This window comes from Vigna unguiculata, chromosome 11 (assembly GCF_004118075.2).
Source record: "Vigna unguiculata cultivar IT97K-499-35 chromosome 11, ASM411807v1, whole genome shotgun sequence".
Taxonomy (NCBI): domain Eukaryota; kingdom Viridiplantae; phylum Streptophyta; class Magnoliopsida; order Fabales; family Fabaceae; genus Vigna; species Vigna unguiculata.
Window position 1 is genome coordinate 41,518,608 of NC_040289.1, and position 19,428 is coordinate 41,538,035.

Consider the following 19,428-nt stretch of genomic DNA (forward strand, 5'->3'; position numbering starts at 1 on the left):
GTTTGGATGTTAACATCGATGTAATGTAAGTTAATGAATCACTCGTGTGCTAAGGTTGTCTAGAGTAGTAATAATTGATACCATCATTTATACTTTCAAATCAATCATTACCTTCTGCAACACTTTCTTCCTTTTTCACTGCTTTCACCTAACATGTATCCAGCTACTTTTGTTTCTAGCAACACCAATAAGATTATAACCTAAACATTTCATATAAAAATTATTTTTTTATAATGTAATTAATGGACAACTTTGTAAGGAAACAAATTAAGGTTAACAGTTTCCAAACTTGAAATTTTGAAACGTAAAAGCAAACACGTCCGAATCAGGAATATAATTCTAAAACAGTTCTTTCACCTCTACTTTTTACCTTTTTCTTTTCAAATGATTATACGGCTGAAAATTTTCAACTTTAACGAAATAATGAACTGTAATTTTTTAAGATTAACTATTATTGGATATTTTCTTTTGAAGAAAAATGTGGTCATAAAACTTCTATTTATTGTAAGTGGTTGTTATACCAACATGTGATTTATCGTTAAAGTTATATAGAGAATGGGAAAGTTATTAAATTGAAAAGAAAGGAATGGGTTGGTTGAGCTTTCAAAGTTTTGGTAGAATGTGTATCTATCTGGGGTGGGTGACATTTTGTTCTTTCTTCTTTTGCTTCAATGATGGATTGAGTGTGTATTACCAACACATGGCTGGAATCATTGTGTTTGCTTCCAGCTGTTACCATCATCCATTCTTTGTTTTGCTTTAATTGATTCCAGTTTTTTTCTTTTTGTACATGATAAATCTCTCTTTATATTTTAAAATCCTTATAATTCAATCCCTCCAACTGCTACAGAAGTAAAATAACACTGCTCCATTCAAATGCTTCACTGTTTTGCATAAGCCACGCACACTTTATTCCAATATTATGTATAATGATCAACTTTATTCATTTTTTCATTATTTTAATGTATTTTCATTTTCTGATTAACTCCTCTATAAATATGTGATTATTTGTCTTGTCAGTGAATACCCTTTCCTTTTAGTTCTACTGATTTTGAGCTTCTGTCTAAGACTTCACAATTTTTTTTTTCGCCACTTTTATTAATTATAATTGAATCAGCTTTGTGGATTCTAATTTGAGAGAGGCCCATATTAATATCATATTAGACTTACATCGAAACCAATGTTCATTATTACAAGCCCTTTTCTTCTGCATCCATTACTTGTTCTTAATGGGTGCGGTTAGTAATCATAGAGGGTGCAGAAAGAAAAGACCCAATTTTACTGAAGACATCACTCTTCCCTTTTTCGGGTTTCCTCTCTCCAGCCCATTCATCAACATCGAGACAGACATTATGATTACGAAGAACTTGCCTTGTTCACATCATCTCGTGCTCGATTTTCCCGCATTGCAATGCAAATTGCGAAATATATTAACATCTAAGATTGATGCACTGGGGCATGAGAAAACAGTGAAGAAAAACTTTTTTATGTATCTATAAGAAAACTGATTCTTAATAAAATTAATAAAATACTTTCCTATTTCTCAAAAAACAAAACAAATTGTCTTCAATTCTTCAAATTGGAGAGGTTGGTGGTTGTCTCAGTTGAGGGGCCACCCTGGCGTTGAAGAAGAATTGAAGAGGAGACACTACTTTTGCCGTCACAATCCAGACTAATTTTAATCTTACCAATAAACAAGATGAGGAAGTGGTGCACCATCGAAATGGTCTAAAAAGAATAATAAGACTTTATCGTATAAGAGTTTGAAAAGTAGTTTTATGAATTCCAATACTTGGTAACAATTTTCCATACATCAAATATAAAATAACTCTTACAACTTTAATTCATCCATGCACAAAACAGACAAAGCTGGGAAGGAGTAAATAGACTACAGAATAAACTTTGAAGTAGAAATGAAAGAAAAAACAGAAACAATAAAGTAAATTTTTAATTATATACGGGATTAAGGAATACATGATGATCACATTTAAACAAACTTTACAGCCATAAAGAGTATCACAATGCAAACAGGAGTGACAAATTTTGATGTACAAATGATGAACCCCACAATGTTGTTCCCTCCTTCACTTGCTTGGCTCAGTTGATGCATTCCATTTCAAAAATTTCCAAGCAGCAAAGGTTTTATCCAATTCCAGAAACAAATAAACAAAACACCAAATTACAGTGAGAGACTAGGCAGTGTCAATGAGATTGCCCAAAATCCCAGACTTGAAACAAAAATAATTTATGAAGCAAATGAACAAAGTAACCCAAAATAACCCGGTATGAAAGAATGAAGTCCCCGCCCACCCCCGAATTAAGTTGCACAGTTGTAACGATGATGAATATATATATATATATATATATGTAACAGTAACACCCTTATTATTGTTGTTCACCTCGACATCCTCACGAACATGAACATGAACACGAATTGTATTTAGAGACTGTCGTTCCTTGATGTCACTCTGCGATGGGTTTGGTCTTTGACCTGTAGAGGAGTTTCTTCTTCTTGGATGTTTGGTTGTCTATGGTGAGTACTACCTTGCCAGCTTCACCGATTTTGAAACCGTTACTGATCACGGACTCATCTGCGGGAGCAATTTTCCTGTTCTTCTGCACAATGACAGTGTATCCATCCTCAGCGCTGGGCACAAATTCAGCTTGGTAGCTCACATCCCAACCCACCACTCGGATTTCCCAAACCAGGTGGCTTTTCTGCAGGTTCAGGAACATTTTTTTATCAATACCCTATTCTTTTCCTATTGAAGAAAGGTAAAAAAAAATGAATGGTCACCTCAGAAACTGGGAATTCGACAGCATGTTTGGTTGCTGGTTTGATTGTGACCTCCGTAACAGGATCAGCAGTGGTGAATTCCTGTTCACCCTCTCTGCTCAATCCACCGTATTGAATGGGCACCAGCTCGGGAGCAATATATCTGTTCATCAATCATCTCAATAAGACCTAATAATTCATGGATGGGGAAGGCATATAAAGAAAGAGAAAGAGACAGAAATGATTTACTTGAAAAGGGTTTCCGCAGACTTGGATGGCCCAGCAAACACAAATTTGCTCTTGGTCCTCTGTGTGAAGAAGGGACTGATCATCCTAGAAAAGGCAAGGTACCACCAGGGAACATTGATAAATATCTGCACAAACAAAACACAATTGAATATGATGGAGTGAAAATTGAAATGATTGTTAAAAAGTGGAGGAGTTGAAAGGGGTGGGTACCTGCTTGGCCACAAACTCAGGGTAGTTATCCTGAAGCAATTGAAGGGCCTGATTGGTGGCCTGCCTGAGGTTACTCTTGCCGAGTCCCGGAGAGTTCTTGAGGTCGTTGACCTGCACAATGGTGGAGATGGCGGTGGGAGAGAAGTCGAGGCTTCTCACGCTCTTCTCCAGCACCTGAATCCTCCACCTGATGAACTTGTTGCGCTTCTCCTCGTCCGAAAAGGTCTTGTTGTACAAATCCTTATTCTCGAACTCGCCGAAGACGTTGTAGCAGACGGGGTGCCCTTGTTTGTCGTGTCCCTCGGTGAACACCACCTTGTCCCAATCAGTTCCGAAATCTTCGAGGACCAGAGCGTCGATTCCGAATTCCTTCCTCCAACGCACGGTGTTCTTGAGCATGGTGAAGGCATCCTTTACCTTGAAATCCCTCGCTCTCAGAAACTTTAGCAGAATCACATCGCTCCTCTCGTCCGCCAGCAGCGGAATTCCCCATATCTCAACTTCCTCCGGAACAACCACCTCCTTCTCTTCTGTCACCTCTTCTTCCTTCTTCTCTTCTGTTACTTCCACTTCCTTCTTCTCTTCTGTCACTTCCACTTCCTTCTTCTCTTCTGTCACTTCCACTTCCTTCTTCTCTTCCCTCACTTCTACTTCCTTCTTCTCTTCCGTCACTTCTACATCTTTCTTCTCTTCCTTCACTTCTACTTCCTTCTTCTCTTCTGTCACTTCTACTTCCTTCTTCTCTTCTGTTACTTCGATTTCCTTCTTCTCTTCCTTAACTTCAACATCCTTCTTCTCTTCTGTCACTTCAACCTCCTTTTTCTCTTCCTTAACTTCAACATCCTTCTTCTCTTCTGTCAATTCAACTTCCTTCTTCTCTTCTGTCACTTCTACTTCCTTCTTCTCTTCGGTCACTTCAACATCCTTCTTCTCTTCGGTCACTTCAACTTCCTTCTTCTCTTCGATCACTTCAACTTCCTTCTTCTCCGCTTCTTCTGCGGGCTCCTTGACGATGTCTGGCTTCTTCTTCTCTGGTTCTGGCTTGGGCGCGGTTAGTTCATGCTTGTTGAGCGCTTCTTGAACAAGCTTCTTGAGTTCATCAAGGGCTTTCTTCTGCGCCTCGGGGAGGTCGCCGACGACGTTGGTCTCCTCCTTGAACGAAACCGATTCGGAAATCTTGTCTTCAACAGCGGTCTGGGCCTTCTCCAGGGTTTCAGTTTCAGGTTGAGCTTCGGTGGTGGGCGGTTTGACTTCAGGTTCAGGTTGAGGTTCAGGCTGAGGTTCGGTGGTGGGTGGGTTGTCAACAGGGACAGGGTCGACAAGAGGGGGCACTTCCTGAGGAGGAGGTGGGTTTTGGGGTTCTTGAGCCATGGAGGATTGAAGGGTGGTTGTTGTTATTGTGGTTATTGTTGAACGGTTGAGGGAAGAAAAAGAGGAAGATGGATGGGTGGGTGTGAAGAGAAAGTGATTATGTTATGCTGTTTGATGCTTGAAACCAGTCTGTCATGCCAGCAGATACACCACTTTCTTTCTCATTTCGTGGGTCCCTTCTCCCCTTAATCATTCTTCTCTCTCTCTCTCTCTCTCTCTCCATTCAACCCAATCCAAACAATCTATTCTAAAACTTACCCAACAATATTTTTTAGTTTCAAATTAATAATCATACATAATATCATCCTTCACTTCTCTCCTCTCACAACCAACATTGCTTCTAACCTAATCAATAACATCATTTCAAAAACTACTGCTATCACTCCAACATTTTCAAAGTTTCGTACCAATTTATAACATATAACCGAATGAAAATTTCATATGTAAAATTAAATTAAATTTAAAAATTCACTTCTTAACCTTCAATATTCTAATAGGAGAAGCTGCGGTGAGTTATAGATAGCACAACTATGCATGACGCCACAACAACACTCAATTTCAAAGTTCCGAAGCCATGCCAAAGCTAAAGTTGCAGAGAAGGCCCAAACCAAAACCAAATCCATCATCAATCAGAATCCACTTTTTTTTTTTCTAATATCCTTCCTCTTTGCTACTTTTTACATTATTTTAAACAAAAATTTCTAAAACTTTACTTTTGCTACTACTCACTATGCCCAATTTACAACCCAATTTTATATGTCTCGCAGTTTATTAAAAATAAAACGTTTTTGAAACAAGTTTAGAAAAACACATGTTTGTACAGAGGTTGTAATAAAAATACATTGATCATTATTGTTGTATTGCTGCTATCTCTGTCGTTTAGGGAATAACTTGAACGACAAAGCAGATTAGAATGGTTGACTTTTGAGCAATCAACTGTTGAAGATGGTGCCATCCAACACTATAACCTCTCACAACCCATTCTCAGCCCACCATTTTTATCAAATTCAACATATTTTATGTTTTAATTTATCAATTTGAACATATTTAATGTTTTAATTTATCTCAAAACTCTTTTTTTTATCTCTTTTTATGACCAGTTAAACATTATACAGTATTTATGTTAAACTCCACGAAATAGAGTAAATATTACATGATAAAAAAAAATTAAAGTTCATTGCACGCATTGATTGCTTCTTTGATAAAATCTTAAAATTGATATATTATGACATTTACAATTAATTACTAACTATTTTAAAGTTCTGAAAAAGATATTTATAACTTTACTTGTTCCTGATTAGTAACAGCCAATAACAGACCAGCATCAAACAAAAAATAGCTGTCTAAATTAAAATAAAACTAAAATATTGTATATTTCCCTTTTTTTTTTTAAAAAGGCACTTATATATAATTGAATCAAATACCATAGACATGGTTGTATTCTAACGTACAGCGTGATTAAACAAACTTCAGTATATCGAAATAATTTATAGAACAATATGCTTTTCTGTCATTTACTAAACAAATAAACCATTCTTTCTTGGTAGACACAAAAATAATAGTTTACTCACTCAATATCTTAATTGAAAAGTCAATTCATCACTGTATTCGAATAAAGCTTCTGTATTATATTCCAATAAAACAAATAAAGTTTGTAACGAATGATTCAGTTTGATTTTTCGCATCTTTCATTTTATTTATAAACTCTATGCTAGTGCAATTAATGTTTAAAACAGCTGTGTATAACCCTTGGATAATAAGGCATATATTCAGAACTATTACAACACAGGAGCGAATATTTAAATTTATATTCAGATAAAATATTTAATAGAATATTTTATCATATTAAAGAAAATAGAAAGATTAAATTGTGATTTTAAATAAACATGGGAATGAGAAGAAAGATGTAACCCTGGACACAGGCTGTGATTGGAGTGAGAGAAAAGCAAAAGAATGATAGAAACAGAGTGCTAAGTGGTTACGTGCCAAACACTAATTTCTACGTGCTTATGCTAAGCAAAAACCCATTAATATTTTTTTAATGAATACCTCTGAAACTAGAAATCGTCTAATGATTATTAATGTATTAAAATACAATCTTTCCTTTTCAACTTTCTTCTCTTTGTTTTTTAGTACAAATGTATTTGTTTCCCTTTCTCACCTTCGTTCACTATTCTGACTTTTCTTTTCCCATCAAATCACTTTCATTTTTTTTTTTAATTTAACCCTCGCAATCAAATAATATTACAATTTTAATCTTATCATCTCTTCTTACGTACGCATAAAACCCATTTCTTAACACGCAACCCATTATTCATACCACTAATTCTGAAACCCAATTTAAAAGTAATTTTTAAATATATTTGGTCAACAAACATGATCGGTTATATATATTTTATCATATGGGTTATGGTTTATAAATATGGTTATCGAGAGATTGTGGTTCTATATGGTTATAGAATATTAGTTTTATACATATAAGATCTTAGATATTATTTTAATTTCAAAATCTTAAGACAATATTGTTATGGTCTTTATTTTTATCTAGTGTTTAACTTTATCTTTTTTTATCTAATGTGAGACTTTGACTCACACTTGGATTATTCCCGATAAAACAAAAACTCGACGAAAGTTTAAAATTATACAGAAAACAACTAATTATCTCTTATGTTTTCAAGTTTTAACTTTGAGAAAATTATACAAACGTCAACATTTTTAATCAATATAAACTTGTTTAATTAAACGATATGGTGGTTCGTTACTTTCAAAGCTCAGAATTCAAAACGCACGACGTGATTAAATAAAATCGTAAAATCGTAATCTGTCGTAATTTTTAAGACGAGAAGTTATAAAAAGTAATAATTATATACATAAAATTATAATCAAATAATATCATTTTGTCTCCTTTCATACTTTCAAATGGCTAATAAATCAATCTTAACAAAAACTTTCAATTCAATTAATTAACCTAATAAAATTTAACCATTTCGGTATAACTTAAAAACCTCATTAGTTTAAATTATTTTGCAATTAATTTTCATAAACACACACCTTTATAGAACTTGTGATTTAAATTTATTAGTTTAGAGTTTAGACAATGAAACACTAATTAACATCTTTATTGATTAAACATCAGAATTAGACTTAGCCATCATCTAACTAATTCTTTCTTTTCCATAGTTACAAATAAAAGTATATTTTATATAGATAAAACGCAAACAATAAATATTTATTGTGTGAGAAAAACAAACTAACATGTAGAAACAATTCATTGTAATGAAGATGATATTTTACTAAGCAAATTAACACTACCACAATATGTATAAAAGAACTCATTGTATTACACAAAAGTTTTCATTAAATGTAACCACCGTAACCTAAAAGGACAAAACGTCACAAAAATAAAAGTAAAAGATAAGTTTTCAATCAACTTTGAAGATATTTCAATTCCAATAATCATATCCAGTATATTATTTTTCTTAAAATTTATCTTCTAAAATATACGGTAAATAAATAATAAATATATAGAAAAAATAAAGTTTAAATATTCTTTTAATCCCTATTTTTTTTGTTTAATTTGGTATTTGTTATCTGTCAATTCATTTTTTTTCTTCTTATTTTTTATTTTTTTAAATAATTTTAATTATTTATTTTTTTAATTTAAAAAATATCTACATGTAAACTATGTGTCAATTTGTGATTGTGTTAATTTTTTTTTTCAATTTAATCCCCTAATTCATTATTTTTGTTAAAATAAAGCAATTTTATCATTTCTGAATTGAGGTCAAATTTAATTTTTATATAAATATTATACTAATATTTTAATTAAAATTGACATTTTTATTAATTAAAATTTATTTTTTATACCATTTGCATTGGTTGACAATCCACTTTTAAAAATGATTTGGTCATTAAAAAATGTTAAAGATTGAATGGTAAAATAATGGATATAAAAAGTGTGTAAAAATTTGTTGCTTGTAAAAACAATCGTACCTTTCAAATGATCTCAAATAAAATGGATCAACCTTAATATGCTTTAGTGCATGCATGAAAAACACGATTTGAAAAAAAAAATGTCAAAACCTGTTTAACTATTGTCACAAATAGATACATAGATGTCAAATTATTGACACCAAGAGACTACAGCAATGATTTAGGTTAAGTTGTAACTAACAATGACCTGTTATTATGATAAAAAATAGTAAGGTACTTTCTACACTAAAAAAAAAAAAAAAAACACACCAACATAAGTAACCCACAAGAGAACAATAAAAGAGGAAATGACTTAGTCTGAACCACAAAACACTGTCCTTGGAAAACAAAATACCTTAAAAAAGCATAAATAGAACAGTAATTATTAAATACTCCCCTTGACACATAGCTAGCCACCCATGAGAAGGTACTTTTCTCTAAACTTAACTTCAACCCTTTACTCTCCCTTTTGTAACAGTGAAACATGGGGTGTATGAGGAGGGAATTGGATGGCGTTGTACTTGAGCTTTTTAATCAAACTCTGCAAGTAGACAAGTAGCCATTTCTTACAGTTAGAGGGATTTATTCATCTTTCGATCGTGTGAAAGACCTTTTTATTCAACTCAAACCCTCTAAAGGATGATTTTAGAGTCTGAATGCTTTAGGTGGTGGTGACTGTTTGACACCCTTCTCGTTGGCTCTCATTCTTAAGGGCTAGACTGGCTCAATTCATACAATAAAATAGTCATTACTCTTAATTCACTGTTGATCAGGTCGGTTCAAGGACCAAATGTAAAAGTTTTAAAAACAAGTCCTGTATATTTTGAAGTTGATTGTCCAATTTAGAAGTCCAAATACAGCAACAGGTTCAATCAACAAGGGGTTTATATGCACAATCAAAATATAATTTTCACCCCATATAGTGATGAGAAAGAAGGACTGAACATGATAGAAGAATTGACTATTGTGGCCTGATACCTTTGTTATTGTAAATGTAAGATTTTGAAAAGCAAGTGAAGAGGGCCAATCCCATAACACTGAGAGCAGCAAGTAGCCAGTAAAAGTAATCAAGATGCGCCTTGTTCAGATTATTAGCAAACCAACTGTCATCTCCGTCTTTACCTGTCACATTCTCTATCACGGAAATCAGAAAGCCGCTTATAAAGCTCCCAACACCAAATATGCTCAAGTACAGAGCAAGACCCACGCTTCTTAGTTCATTTGGGACCTGGTCATAGAAAAACTCCTGCAGACCAACCATGGTAAAAACTTCAGAGATTCCGAACAGCATATATTGAGGAATTAACCACCATATACTCATCGGAACAGTTGCGTTAGGTTCATCAACAACACCAGACTCTTGAGCTGTTTTCAATCTCTTGGTCTCAACAAGGGCTGCAAATACTACAGTGAATACTGATATAAAAATGCCAGTCCCAATTCTTTGCAGCATTGTGATGCCTGAGGGTTTGCCAGTGATAGCTCTCGCCGCTGGCACAAATAAGCGGTCATAGATGGGACTGAAGAGAACAATGGCCGTAGTCGTAAATGTTTGAAGAGAAGCAGGAGGTATATCAAAGCCGGGTAATAGTGTTCTCTCCAAAGTAACCCCTTGCTTAGTAAAGAACGTTGGAACTTGAGCAAAGACTATGGCATAAACCAGAGTTGTAGCCCAAATGGGAACCAGCCTTAGTACTGCTTTAGCTTCTTCCACTTCACTTGGGCTACAACTCCCCTCTTCTATGGAACCCTCATCCTTTAACTCTAACAACGCTTTGTTAAGGAACCTGTCAATGTGCAAAACACTGTAAAGGAACTTGCACAGAGCGTAAAAACAAAACTCAAATGGGATTAAGAATGCCAAAGAAACAAACAGAAACTAGCATTGTGATTCTCACTCGAACTGTTCAGAACTTTGATGAGGAAGTATTCCATCACGTTCTGCTTTGACAGCTGTGCTTGAAGTGGTTCGCCGATTTCTCATAGCAGCGACAAATACACTGCCAATTCTGCGAAAGGCCCTTTTGTCTCGCTGCTGAATGGTAAACCTGTATGTCATTGTTCCTAACAAGAAAACAAATAATGCTACAATCATGACAATGCAAGGAATTCCAAATCCAAGAACCCAACTAAGGTTGTCTTGAATATAGTTCAAGATCGAAATAGTTGCCAAGCATCCAGCACACATAGTGAAATACCACCAATTAAAGAACGAGCTTCTATCTTTGTGCTCCTTTGGATGTTGTTCATCGAATTGATCTGCTCCAAAAGCCTGAACACATGGCTTGTGTCCACCTAGCCCAAAGGCCACCAGATAAAGGGAGATGAAAAACAAAATTACTTGCCAGCGAGGAGGAGAGCATGATTTTAATTCATTGTCGACTTCACACTCAGAGTTGGAGAGAGAAGGAAGCAAAGCTGATAGTGTTAACAGTCCTAGACCCTGTAATTCATATAAAGCCATGGATTAACATAAAGACAATGTAAGAACACAGGTTTCACAATGAAAATCCCCTCTCTTTTTTTTCGTTCACAAAATCTAATTGTGTCAAATTAAATCATCGTATCAAACTTTTACTTAATTTTCCATTGACTACTAATTCAAGCTCGCTGAGAAAAACAGAAACATAGAAGTCATTATAATGAAATCATCATATCAAACTATAACCTATTATTTAAAATAAATTATACAGAATGCATAGATGATAAAGAATGCATAATCTTTTCTCTAATTAAGTCGTTCATGGGAGAAATAAATTTCAATGATTTGGCTCCTTCAACTAAGAAAATCCTAAAATTGAAGTTCCTGTTCAAACATAGAAGGGAAGTAGAAGCTACCCCAGTCCAAACAATTAGATGGTAATAACATGGTATTGCACAGTTTTGTTTTTTTCTTTTCTGGTCTTGTCACCAAAACACCAATGAATTTAAATCTACCAAAACATATCATTATTAATTTATGAGATGGGCCTCTATTGAGGGACTGGGTTAGATCTGTTCTGCAGACCATGTTACACTCTCAAATCTATTTAAGAGAATATTAAAACCACATTTAAGAATATTCAAATATGCAGGTTTTATCCAGCTTACTGGTTTGAAAGCATTCCTTGTGTTAAAACGTATTTAAGTTGCATAAATTTTATATAGATTTAACATTACATGCTAAATCTTTTTTTCTCAGTAGAACACAGGTCAGGGTAACAACAATTTACAGACCATATTTAACGAGTTAAGCTAGATCTCTTCAATATTATTTTCAATTTGTAGAACCTACTGGCATACTTATAAATGATGAAAGGCTTAGCTTGTTTGCACCAGATTTTAACTTCAACTATGTTTGTAATTGTAGTCCAAAAAAAAACAAAGTTGCTACCTCAATACACAGTTAAGCAACAAGAAGTTTATACTTTAATTGCAATAGCAATTTTATAGTAACTCATGAACTTGTTTTATTTGTTTTAAGTCAAAAACCAAAGTACAAAAATGACATTTTCGTAATATTAAAGATTATACGATTTTTAACTTTTTGAAATGTATTACACTTTTTAATAATCAAATGAATAAATTAAATGCATTAGCATTACTTTGTAAATATGAATCTGTTAACTGAAACTAGTTTAACACAGTCTCTAAAAAATGTAAGAGAAATATAAAAGTGTAAATTATTATTATTATTATTATTATTATTATTGAAAGGGAAGATAAAACTAAAAATATGTTTAACATGTTCGTGTAAAAAAAAAGTTATAGTTATACTAAATCCAATTAAATAAAAGATAAAAAAAAAAATTAGAGTGCGGGAAACTTTATAAATTCTTCAAGACACAAGTGTAATTTTTAACTATTTGTAATTTCAACTATATTTTCAATTTCTTAACTTTAATTTTGAATTTTTTAACTTTAATTTTGAAGAAGTTTTTAAGACTAAACAGTCAAGTTAAATGTTATCTTGAAATTCAAAATCAAATAACAGTATAAAGAATGTAATAAAAATAAAAAGTATTTTAAAAAATATACATATTTATTTTTATGATAATTAAAAACTTTAATTAGATTCACTAACTAATACTTGCAATTATTACAATTAATAAAACCTGTTATATAGTCCTGACACATAAGAAAAAGTTGACTGTTTGAATGTGAGTAACATTTGGAATTGATAGCATAGAACAGTATGCTGGAGATAGTAAAAGTTCCGGTCGTGGTACACCTAACATATTAAGGTCAATAATAAATACATTACAATCATTTCATTACTTTCACTTATATTTTAATGATAAACTAATATAACTTTTAAGGATTAAAAGGATTTTCTTTACCTATTTATGTTATGTTAGGTTTCCCATGTACTTAGTCCTTGAGGGAAAAATGAATTTAGATCACGTCTCATTATTTTAATGATTTATTTATTACATGGTTACAATAAAACTAATTAACTTATTATTGTATTAATTTAGATATTCACTTTTTTTATTTTAATTGTTAAATTTAGTAATGAACATAAATTCTTGAAATTTATTAAACATGACCTTAACTTTAAATAGAATGAGATTCAAATATAAAATAGCACTATGATGTTATTTGGGCCTAATTAGAGTGATTTGGGCTGACTGACAGATGAGCTCTGAGCCCAGTCAGCAATGATTTAAATAAAATAAAACAAAATATCTTGCGATGAATCATTAGGATGAAAGATTTAAATAAAATAAAACAAAATATCTTGCGATGAATCATTAGGATGAAAGTGGTGGCTGTGAGGTGTAGCATGTGTTGTATGAGTATGAAAGACGAAATGCTGAATTAGGACAAAATAGCGAATTGAAAGGTAGAAAAGTAATAGGGCTTAGTGGGTGGTTTTGTTATAATTTGTTGATTAAATTATACTTTTAGTCCTCATTTTCGTAGCAAAATTTGAATTTGGTCCCTTAATTAATTTTTATCTCAATTTGGTCCCTATTTTGAAAAATTTGACCCAATCAAGTCCTTTCCGTTAGTGATGAAGTAACGGTGTTAAATGGGATGCCACGTGTCAGCTTCTGGATTTTTTGGATTTTTTTATTTTTATTTTTATTATTTTTTTATTTTTATTAATTTTTTTAAAATTTTTAAAAAAATTAAAATTTTGCCACGTGTCAAACTGACATCGTGCCATGTGGTAGTGACAGTGTCACGTGGCAGTGACAATGCCACGTGTCACTATTTGGGAGGTGTCATTTTCTCATTCTCAATTTGGTCCCTCTATTTTATTTTTTGTCTCAATTTAGTTCCAATTTTTGTAAAAATTATGCAATTTCGTCCCCTCCAAATTGAAACAAAAATTATAAAATGTTATACAAATATTTTATTAAATGATTTTTTTATTCAAATTAATATTTTTAATATATATTTTCAATAAAACCAAGTTTCTTTAAATTTATTTCACATTAAATTTTACTTAAAATTGTTTTCAAATTTTAAATTTATTTATTTTTTATTGTTACATAAACTAATTAATTTTTCTTAAATCATATAATTGTTATTTTTATACTAACTAAAATATTTGTATAGAAATTATTGAATTTTACACATTTTAAAAATATGCAATTATTTAAAATATAAATTCAAATAAAAAACAATATTAAAGTACAATGTAATAAAATATCAATATAATTTATGAATTTTTTTATTAACATTATTTTCTATTAACAACTTTAAAACAATTTTAAATAAAGTTTAACGTAAAATATAAATTAAAATAAACTTAATCTTGTTAAAAATATTTACTTGAAATATCAATTTCGATAGAAATATTTGTGTTTATTTATATAGAAATTAATTTTGGTTTCAATTTGGAGGGGGACGAAATTGCATAATTTTTGCAAAAATTGGGACTAAATTGAGACAAAAAATAAAATAGAGGGACCAAATTGAGAATGAGAAAATGACAACTCCCAAACAGTGACACGTGGCACTGTCACTGCCACGTGGTACTATGTCCACTTGACACGTGGCAAATTTTAATTTTTTTAAAAATTTTTAAAAAATTAATAAAAAATAAAAAAAAAGTTCAAAAAATAAAAAAATAAAAAAAAAATTCAAAAAATCCAGAAGCTGACACGTGACACCTCATTTAACACCGTTACTTCACCCCTACGGAAAAGACTTGATTGGATCAAATTTCCCAAAATAGAGACCAGATAAAAAATAATTGAGGGATCAAATTCAAATTTTACTAACGAAAATGGGGACCAAGAGAATAATTTAACCTAATTTGTTTGAACACATCTTATGGTTAAAATGGTGTAAGATAAATAAAAAAAGTAAAAAAAATGAAGAGGAGTAAGTGAGTGAGTGAGTGAGTGATTGACCAGGATGTAGACGAGGGAAGCGAGGATGATGGTGCGGTAGCGGCCGAGACGAGAATCTGCAAGGAAAGCGCCGGCGAGTGGAAGCAAGGAAGAGGTTCCCGACCACACGTTGACGTTCTCTGCGGCGGTGGCGGTGCTCTGATGGAGAGGCCCTGTGAGATACGATATCAAGTTCCCCTGAATCCCGTAATACGCAATCCTCTCCGCCACTTCCACGCCTGATTCCATTTTCACACATGTTACACGCTTTCTTAATTCAACTTTAATTAATCACTGCCTTGCCTTACCTATGATAAACCAAGCGGATCTCCACGACCCAGATTTGGATCTCACGGCGCATCCACCTCTGTAGTCAACCGCACCATCCACCACATCATCCCTATGCTCCTCCTCCTCCTCCTCTTCTACTACCACCACTTCTTCCGACCCATTCCCCATCCTTCTGATCTCTTAACCTTACTTTCTCACCCTTTTCTTCTCCCCTCTTCCTAATAAATACCACTCACCGCTTCCACATAATAAGTCCTTCCATTTATCACACTCAATTCATTTCTAAATAAAAATAATCTAATTCATTTTAGTCTAAAATACCTAATCATTACAATAATAAAATGACAAAAAAAAATGTTATATCTGATCTTGGAAGACAAATAATTGATTAAAAATGACATTTTTCTCTTTCACTCTCCATAATTGATTAAAAAATAAAAATAGAAACACTGTCTCTGATGTGATAAACTGTATTCACACACTGTAGCTTTGTTTGACTCCGTCTAGTTTGGTGAATTCGGTTGTGCACGCAAGAGATTATTTGGGCAAAGGGCAAGTTCAACTTTTGTTTGGTACGGCAACTGAAGAAACACACACATCTATCTGTTTGAGAACAAACCTGAACCAATGAAGTGGAAAATTAGTATTATTTTCACATTTCAAATATTTCCTAGGGTTAAAATTGAATTTCACCTGTGAGAGAGGATGAAAGTGAAGGTGAAGGTGAAGGGTGGGTCCCTGGCAGTGCAGAAGTTTGCGGGTGAAGTGGATTGGAGGAGAGAGATGGAAGGTGAGGTCCAATCCACTAGTCCACTAGTCCACTTGGAGAGAACAGAGGCTGTGTTCTGCTATGCTCTGCTCCACCACAGAGCACACAACACAATCACTCTATCCTCTATAACAATCAACCGCCGAGGATCAAGGTAAACCTGCAGAGGAGAGGGCCATGCAACCCAAATCCGCCGCCAGACTCTCCAGCTTCCGCTCAACTCCGGCCTCCTGGTTAGAATCAGTTCTTTTGAAAGAGGAGGACGAAGAAGAAGAAGTAGAAGAAGAAGAAAGCCAAGAAGCTGAAGAAGAGCCCTTGAGCTTTACCCAGTTGCTTTCTACAATCGCAGCTCCCTCTCCTTCCCAACGCTATGACACACAGGATTACCCTCCCACCCCCATGCCCGTGCCCATGTCCATCCCCAATTCTATCGCAACCAAGGTGCTTTCACCTTCTCCCTTCTATTATTCCTTCTGTGCCTTATCAGCTCCTCTTAATAATGCATGTGTGTGCTCAGGAACTTTATGCTTCTGCATCTGACATCAAAATGGACACCATGTTCACGTTTGAGGACTCGGTACCCTGTAGAGTTCGGGCAAAGCGCGGCTGTGCTACGCATCCCAGGAGTATCGCCGAAAGGGTTCGCAGGACTCGTATCAGTGACCGCATCAGAAAGCTTCAAGAACTTGTTCCAAACATGGATAAGGTTCTACTTCCGTCGTCTTATCTTATAACGTTATTTCATTTTTAAACCCCTTATCTGCTGCATCTATTTCACCATTCGCACACCTTATAGGAAAAAAACCCAAGCATTCTCCAAAATAGTGATATATATGACTGCTGGAATCCAAATTAAAAGAAACCAGTTGTTTGTGTAAACCAAGCATGTCAGAAGTAGACTACAAGGGACTAGCATGATCTGTAATGATCACTGGATTGTGATCTTAACCAAACCTACTCTGAATTTCTGTTATGCAGTAATAGTATCTGAACTCTGAACAAAAGCACCATATCCGCTTAGCCACTATTTTCCTTTTTATTTAAGATTAGGAATTCGCTAAGCATTTTTTTCTGAGTAACCAGTTAAGGGATCGAAAGTAAAAAACTATTATGAAAAGGGACCTAATTATTGTTTCAATAACTCAGACCATTTCATACTAGTTAAGTATCTAACAGAGTTTATTAAGTGCTCCTTATCGGGGCCCTGGGTACTCAATAACAAAACCCTCAAAATTAATGTAGTTTTTGGAATTGATATTAGATGTTATTCATTGTGAATAAACCAATAATTGGATGAATGCCAGAATTTTGTTGCATATATATTCTTTAGTTAAACCAACTTGGCCTCAATTCTCAGATGTTAGCTTCTGCTATGCATTTCTCGTTAGTTCTCCCAAGTTCTTCTAGACACTTGGAGTCAGTTAAGTAACTCCTGAACAGTTAAGTTCATCCTCATTCAGCCCTCGTATACAGATATAGTGTCTCTTGTTTTGTTTTAGTGAGAACCTATCAATAAGAGTCTTCTCTATCGTATATCTCCCTTGATTTTGGTGTCTTTCTACTTCATTGTGCTCCGTATCTCTCTTCCCTTCCATGGTTGGCTTTTTCTTAGTTAAGTCTATTAGAAAACTTCGATTTTCGCAGAAAGCGTAATGATAGAGCGGATTCAAAGTTCGTCAATGTGATAGCCTTATTTCATTCGTTTCTTTTATCCCAGAAACTAATAAAATAACTGGCTCTTGGAATAATCTAGTTCATATACCTCAATATAAATTCTGCAGTGTCTGGTTCATAATACTTCACTCCTGCATTTGGTTTTCTCCATCAGTTTTTTGAGAGTGAAGTCTTCTTCTAAGGTTAAGGTCCGTGTTTGGACTAGAGCACTCGATGGGATTCAAAACTAAGGATATGTTATGGTCATGAAAACAGCATATTACCTGGTCCCCTGATGTAATGTTTTTTCCGGTATTATTGTCAATTAGCATGGCTATTTGGAGTAAGCACTGCACACTTTCTGTGGGAGCTTTAGGGTTGGCCTGCTACCTTAGGACCTATTCACTCTACACACTATTATATAGAGGTTTCGGGAGGAAATAACAAGTAAGCTTTAAGGAGCACTGCTGATTTTGCTAACTATTGGGGCCCTCGTCTGGGGCATAATACCGGAATTTCTTCACATCATTTCCAGCTGTTATTCTCTTGCTGGATGGATTCCTGTTCCTGGTAACATCATTGGTTAAAAGCCAAAGGTTGACAGGATTTTTTTTATTATTCTGTAAAGTGATTAGGCTGCTCTCTTAAGCTATTTGATTTATTTTCTTGATGCTCTTTTCTCTCTGGTTCTTTGACGTACTCATTCTACCCCACGTTATCGCTCTCTTTCTAGCACGACCTTAATTCTTGCAAAAAAAAAAAAAGAAGATATTTTTGTACTTGGTTTAGTTGTTTTTCTTTCATTATTTATTTATCTTTTTCAACTCAACCGTTCTTCCATTGGATAGTTCAAAAAGTAGCACAACTGATACTTAACAATCCTTGACAAGAATATGTATTCAAACATGTTCGGAAAGCTCCATTTATATTATGTTAAATGTAAATATTGGAGTTCGAGTTTACTTTCATTTTAATGATTCTTTGGGTGGTAAATGAGTTCGTAGCTGTGTTTAATGTGGCGCTGCTTTTGCTCTTGTAGCAAACAAACACTGCAGATATGTTGGATGAGGCGGTAGCTTATGTCAAGTTTCTACAAAAACAAATTGAGGTACTCTTCTTTGAGTGGCTGCTATACGCTTGTAACTTTAATTTCGCTCTGGAGTTTTCTCACACAGTATGTTGATGATAATCTCTCATAGCCCTTGAGGTTTTGACTAACTTTCATGAACTGAGACTCTTGAAACACTGCAGGAACTGACAGAGCACCAACGGAGATGCAGATGTATGGTTCAAGAATAAAATGCTGAAAGTACATGCAGTGGTTGGCCGCTGAAGATTTATTTTATGAATTATCAGATTTTTTGGTGATCAAGCAGACACTGCAGACACTCCGGTTGCTAATTATATATTTTTTAAACTCTCTGGATGCCATAAAGGGATGCTAATTATATTTTTTTAATATCGCTGGATAAATTAAAAGATGCATACAGACATGTTGGGGGCGGCATAGGTTGTATATCTAAAAAGTAGAAACTGTCCGACAAGCTTGTGAATCCTTGGCTATTTGTCTACGAAGAATACTGTCTGATGTAGTTAAGATGCACTGTCAGTTAAATAATGATCCACTCTTGAAAGATTTTGTCTCTATCTAAAGAATTATGTCGGTCAGGAATTTAATCAGTTGGCAGTGTAAATGTTTCTTATATTGTAAAAAATATATTATTTAACTGTCCAATGAGTCAATAATTACATTCACGTAATTATAGCTAATTTTGACTTAAAAGAAGGAAATAACGCCTTAATGGAGATAA

At 33.8% G+C, this 19,428-nt stretch overlaps 3 protein-coding genes across 5 annotated transcripts; 1 reads left to right on the forward strand and 2 right to left on the reverse strand.

Annotated features, from left to right (window-relative positions):
* Positions 1-1,928: 1,928 nt before the first annotated feature.
* Positions 1,929-4,814, reverse strand: LOC114169065 (patellin-3-like). The gene is made up of 4 exons (XM_028054086.1): positions 3,236-4,814; positions 3,026-3,150; positions 2,798-2,939; positions 1,929-2,718 (listed from the first exon to the last, which is right to left on the reverse strand). Exons 1-4 carry the CDS (start codon positions 4,604-4,606, stop codon positions 2,464-2,466), a joined length of 1,893 nt encoding a protein of 630 aa, XP_027909887.1. The 5' UTR covers positions 4,607-4,814; the 3' UTR covers positions 1,929-2,463.
* A 4,054-nt stretch (positions 4,815-8,868) lies between these two features.
* LOC114169575 (protein NRT1/ PTR FAMILY 5.10-like) lies at positions 8,869-15,518 on the reverse strand. The gene is made up of 4 exons (XM_028054799.1): positions 15,213-15,518; positions 14,926-15,143; positions 10,477-11,021; positions 8,869-10,365 (listed from the first exon to the last, which is right to left on the reverse strand). Exons 1-4 carry the CDS (start codon positions 15,361-15,363, stop codon positions 9,540-9,542), a joined length of 1,740 nt encoding a protein of 579 aa, XP_027910600.1. The 5' UTR covers positions 15,364-15,518; the 3' UTR covers positions 8,869-9,539.
* Positions 15,519-15,958: 440 nt separating this feature from the next.
* LOC114169578 (transcription factor bHLH80-like) lies at positions 15,959-19,297 on the forward strand. Of its 3 annotated transcripts, none has more exons than XM_028054801.1 (4): positions 15,959-16,405; positions 16,482-16,670; positions 18,657-18,791; positions 18,869-19,297. In XM_028054801.1, the coding sequence occupies exons 1-4, from the start codon at positions 16,142-16,144 to the stop codon at positions 18,914-18,916; spliced, it is 636 nt and encodes a 211-aa protein (XP_027910602.1). In that variant the 5' UTR covers positions 15,959-16,141; the 3' UTR covers positions 18,917-19,297. The 3 variants fall into 3 exon arrangements, with proteins under 3 accessions (XP_027910602.1, XP_027910603.1, XP_027910604.1); XM_028054802.1 differs by having other exon boundaries at positions 15,964-16,405; positions 18,657-18,725; positions 18,851-19,297; XM_028054803.1 differs by having other exon boundaries at positions 15,974-16,405; positions 18,657-18,725.
* The last annotated feature ends 131 nt before the right edge of the window (positions 19,298-19,428 follow it).

Excerpts from the sequence above, each read along its gene's own strand:
- LOC114169065 (XM_028054086.1), bottom strand. The coding sequence starts at position 4,606 with ATGGCTCAAGAACCCCAAAACCCACCTCCTCCTCAGGAAGTGCCCCCT. Across the intron at positions 2,940-3,025 it reads TCTGCGGAAACCCTTTTCAA|ATATATTGCTCCCGAGCTGG; the intron begins GTAAATCATTTC and ends ATTGATGAACAG. Across the intron at positions 2,719-2,797 it reads TCGAATTCCCAGTTTCTGAG|AAAAGCCACCTGGTTTGGGA; the intron begins GTGACCATTCAT and ends CTGAACCTGCAG.
- LOC114169575 (XM_028054799.1), bottom strand. The coding sequence starts at position 15,363 with ATGGGGAATGGGTCGGAAGAAGTGGTGGTAGTAGAAGAGGAGGAGGAG. Across the intron at positions 15,144-15,212 it reads ATCCGCTTGGTTTATCATAG|GCGTGGAAGTGGCGGAGAGG; the intron begins GTAAGGCAAGGC and ends AAATGGAATCAG. Across the intron at positions 11,022-14,925 it reads CTTCCCTCGTCTACATCCTG|GGTCTAGGACTGTTAACACT; the intron begins GTCAATCACTCA and ends TATGAATTACAG.
- LOC114169578 (XM_028054801.1), top strand. The coding sequence starts at position 16,142 with ATGCAACCCAAATCCGCCGCCAGACTCTCCAGCTTCCGCTCAACTCCG. Across the intron at positions 16,406-16,481 it reads CCAATTCTATCGCAACCAAG|GAACTTTATGCTTCTGCATC; the intron begins GTGCTTTCACCT and ends GTGTGTGCTCAG. Across the intron at positions 18,792-18,868 it reads CTCTGGAGTTTTCTCACACA|GAACTGACAGAGCACCAACG; the intron begins GTATGTTGATGA and ends GAAACACTGCAG.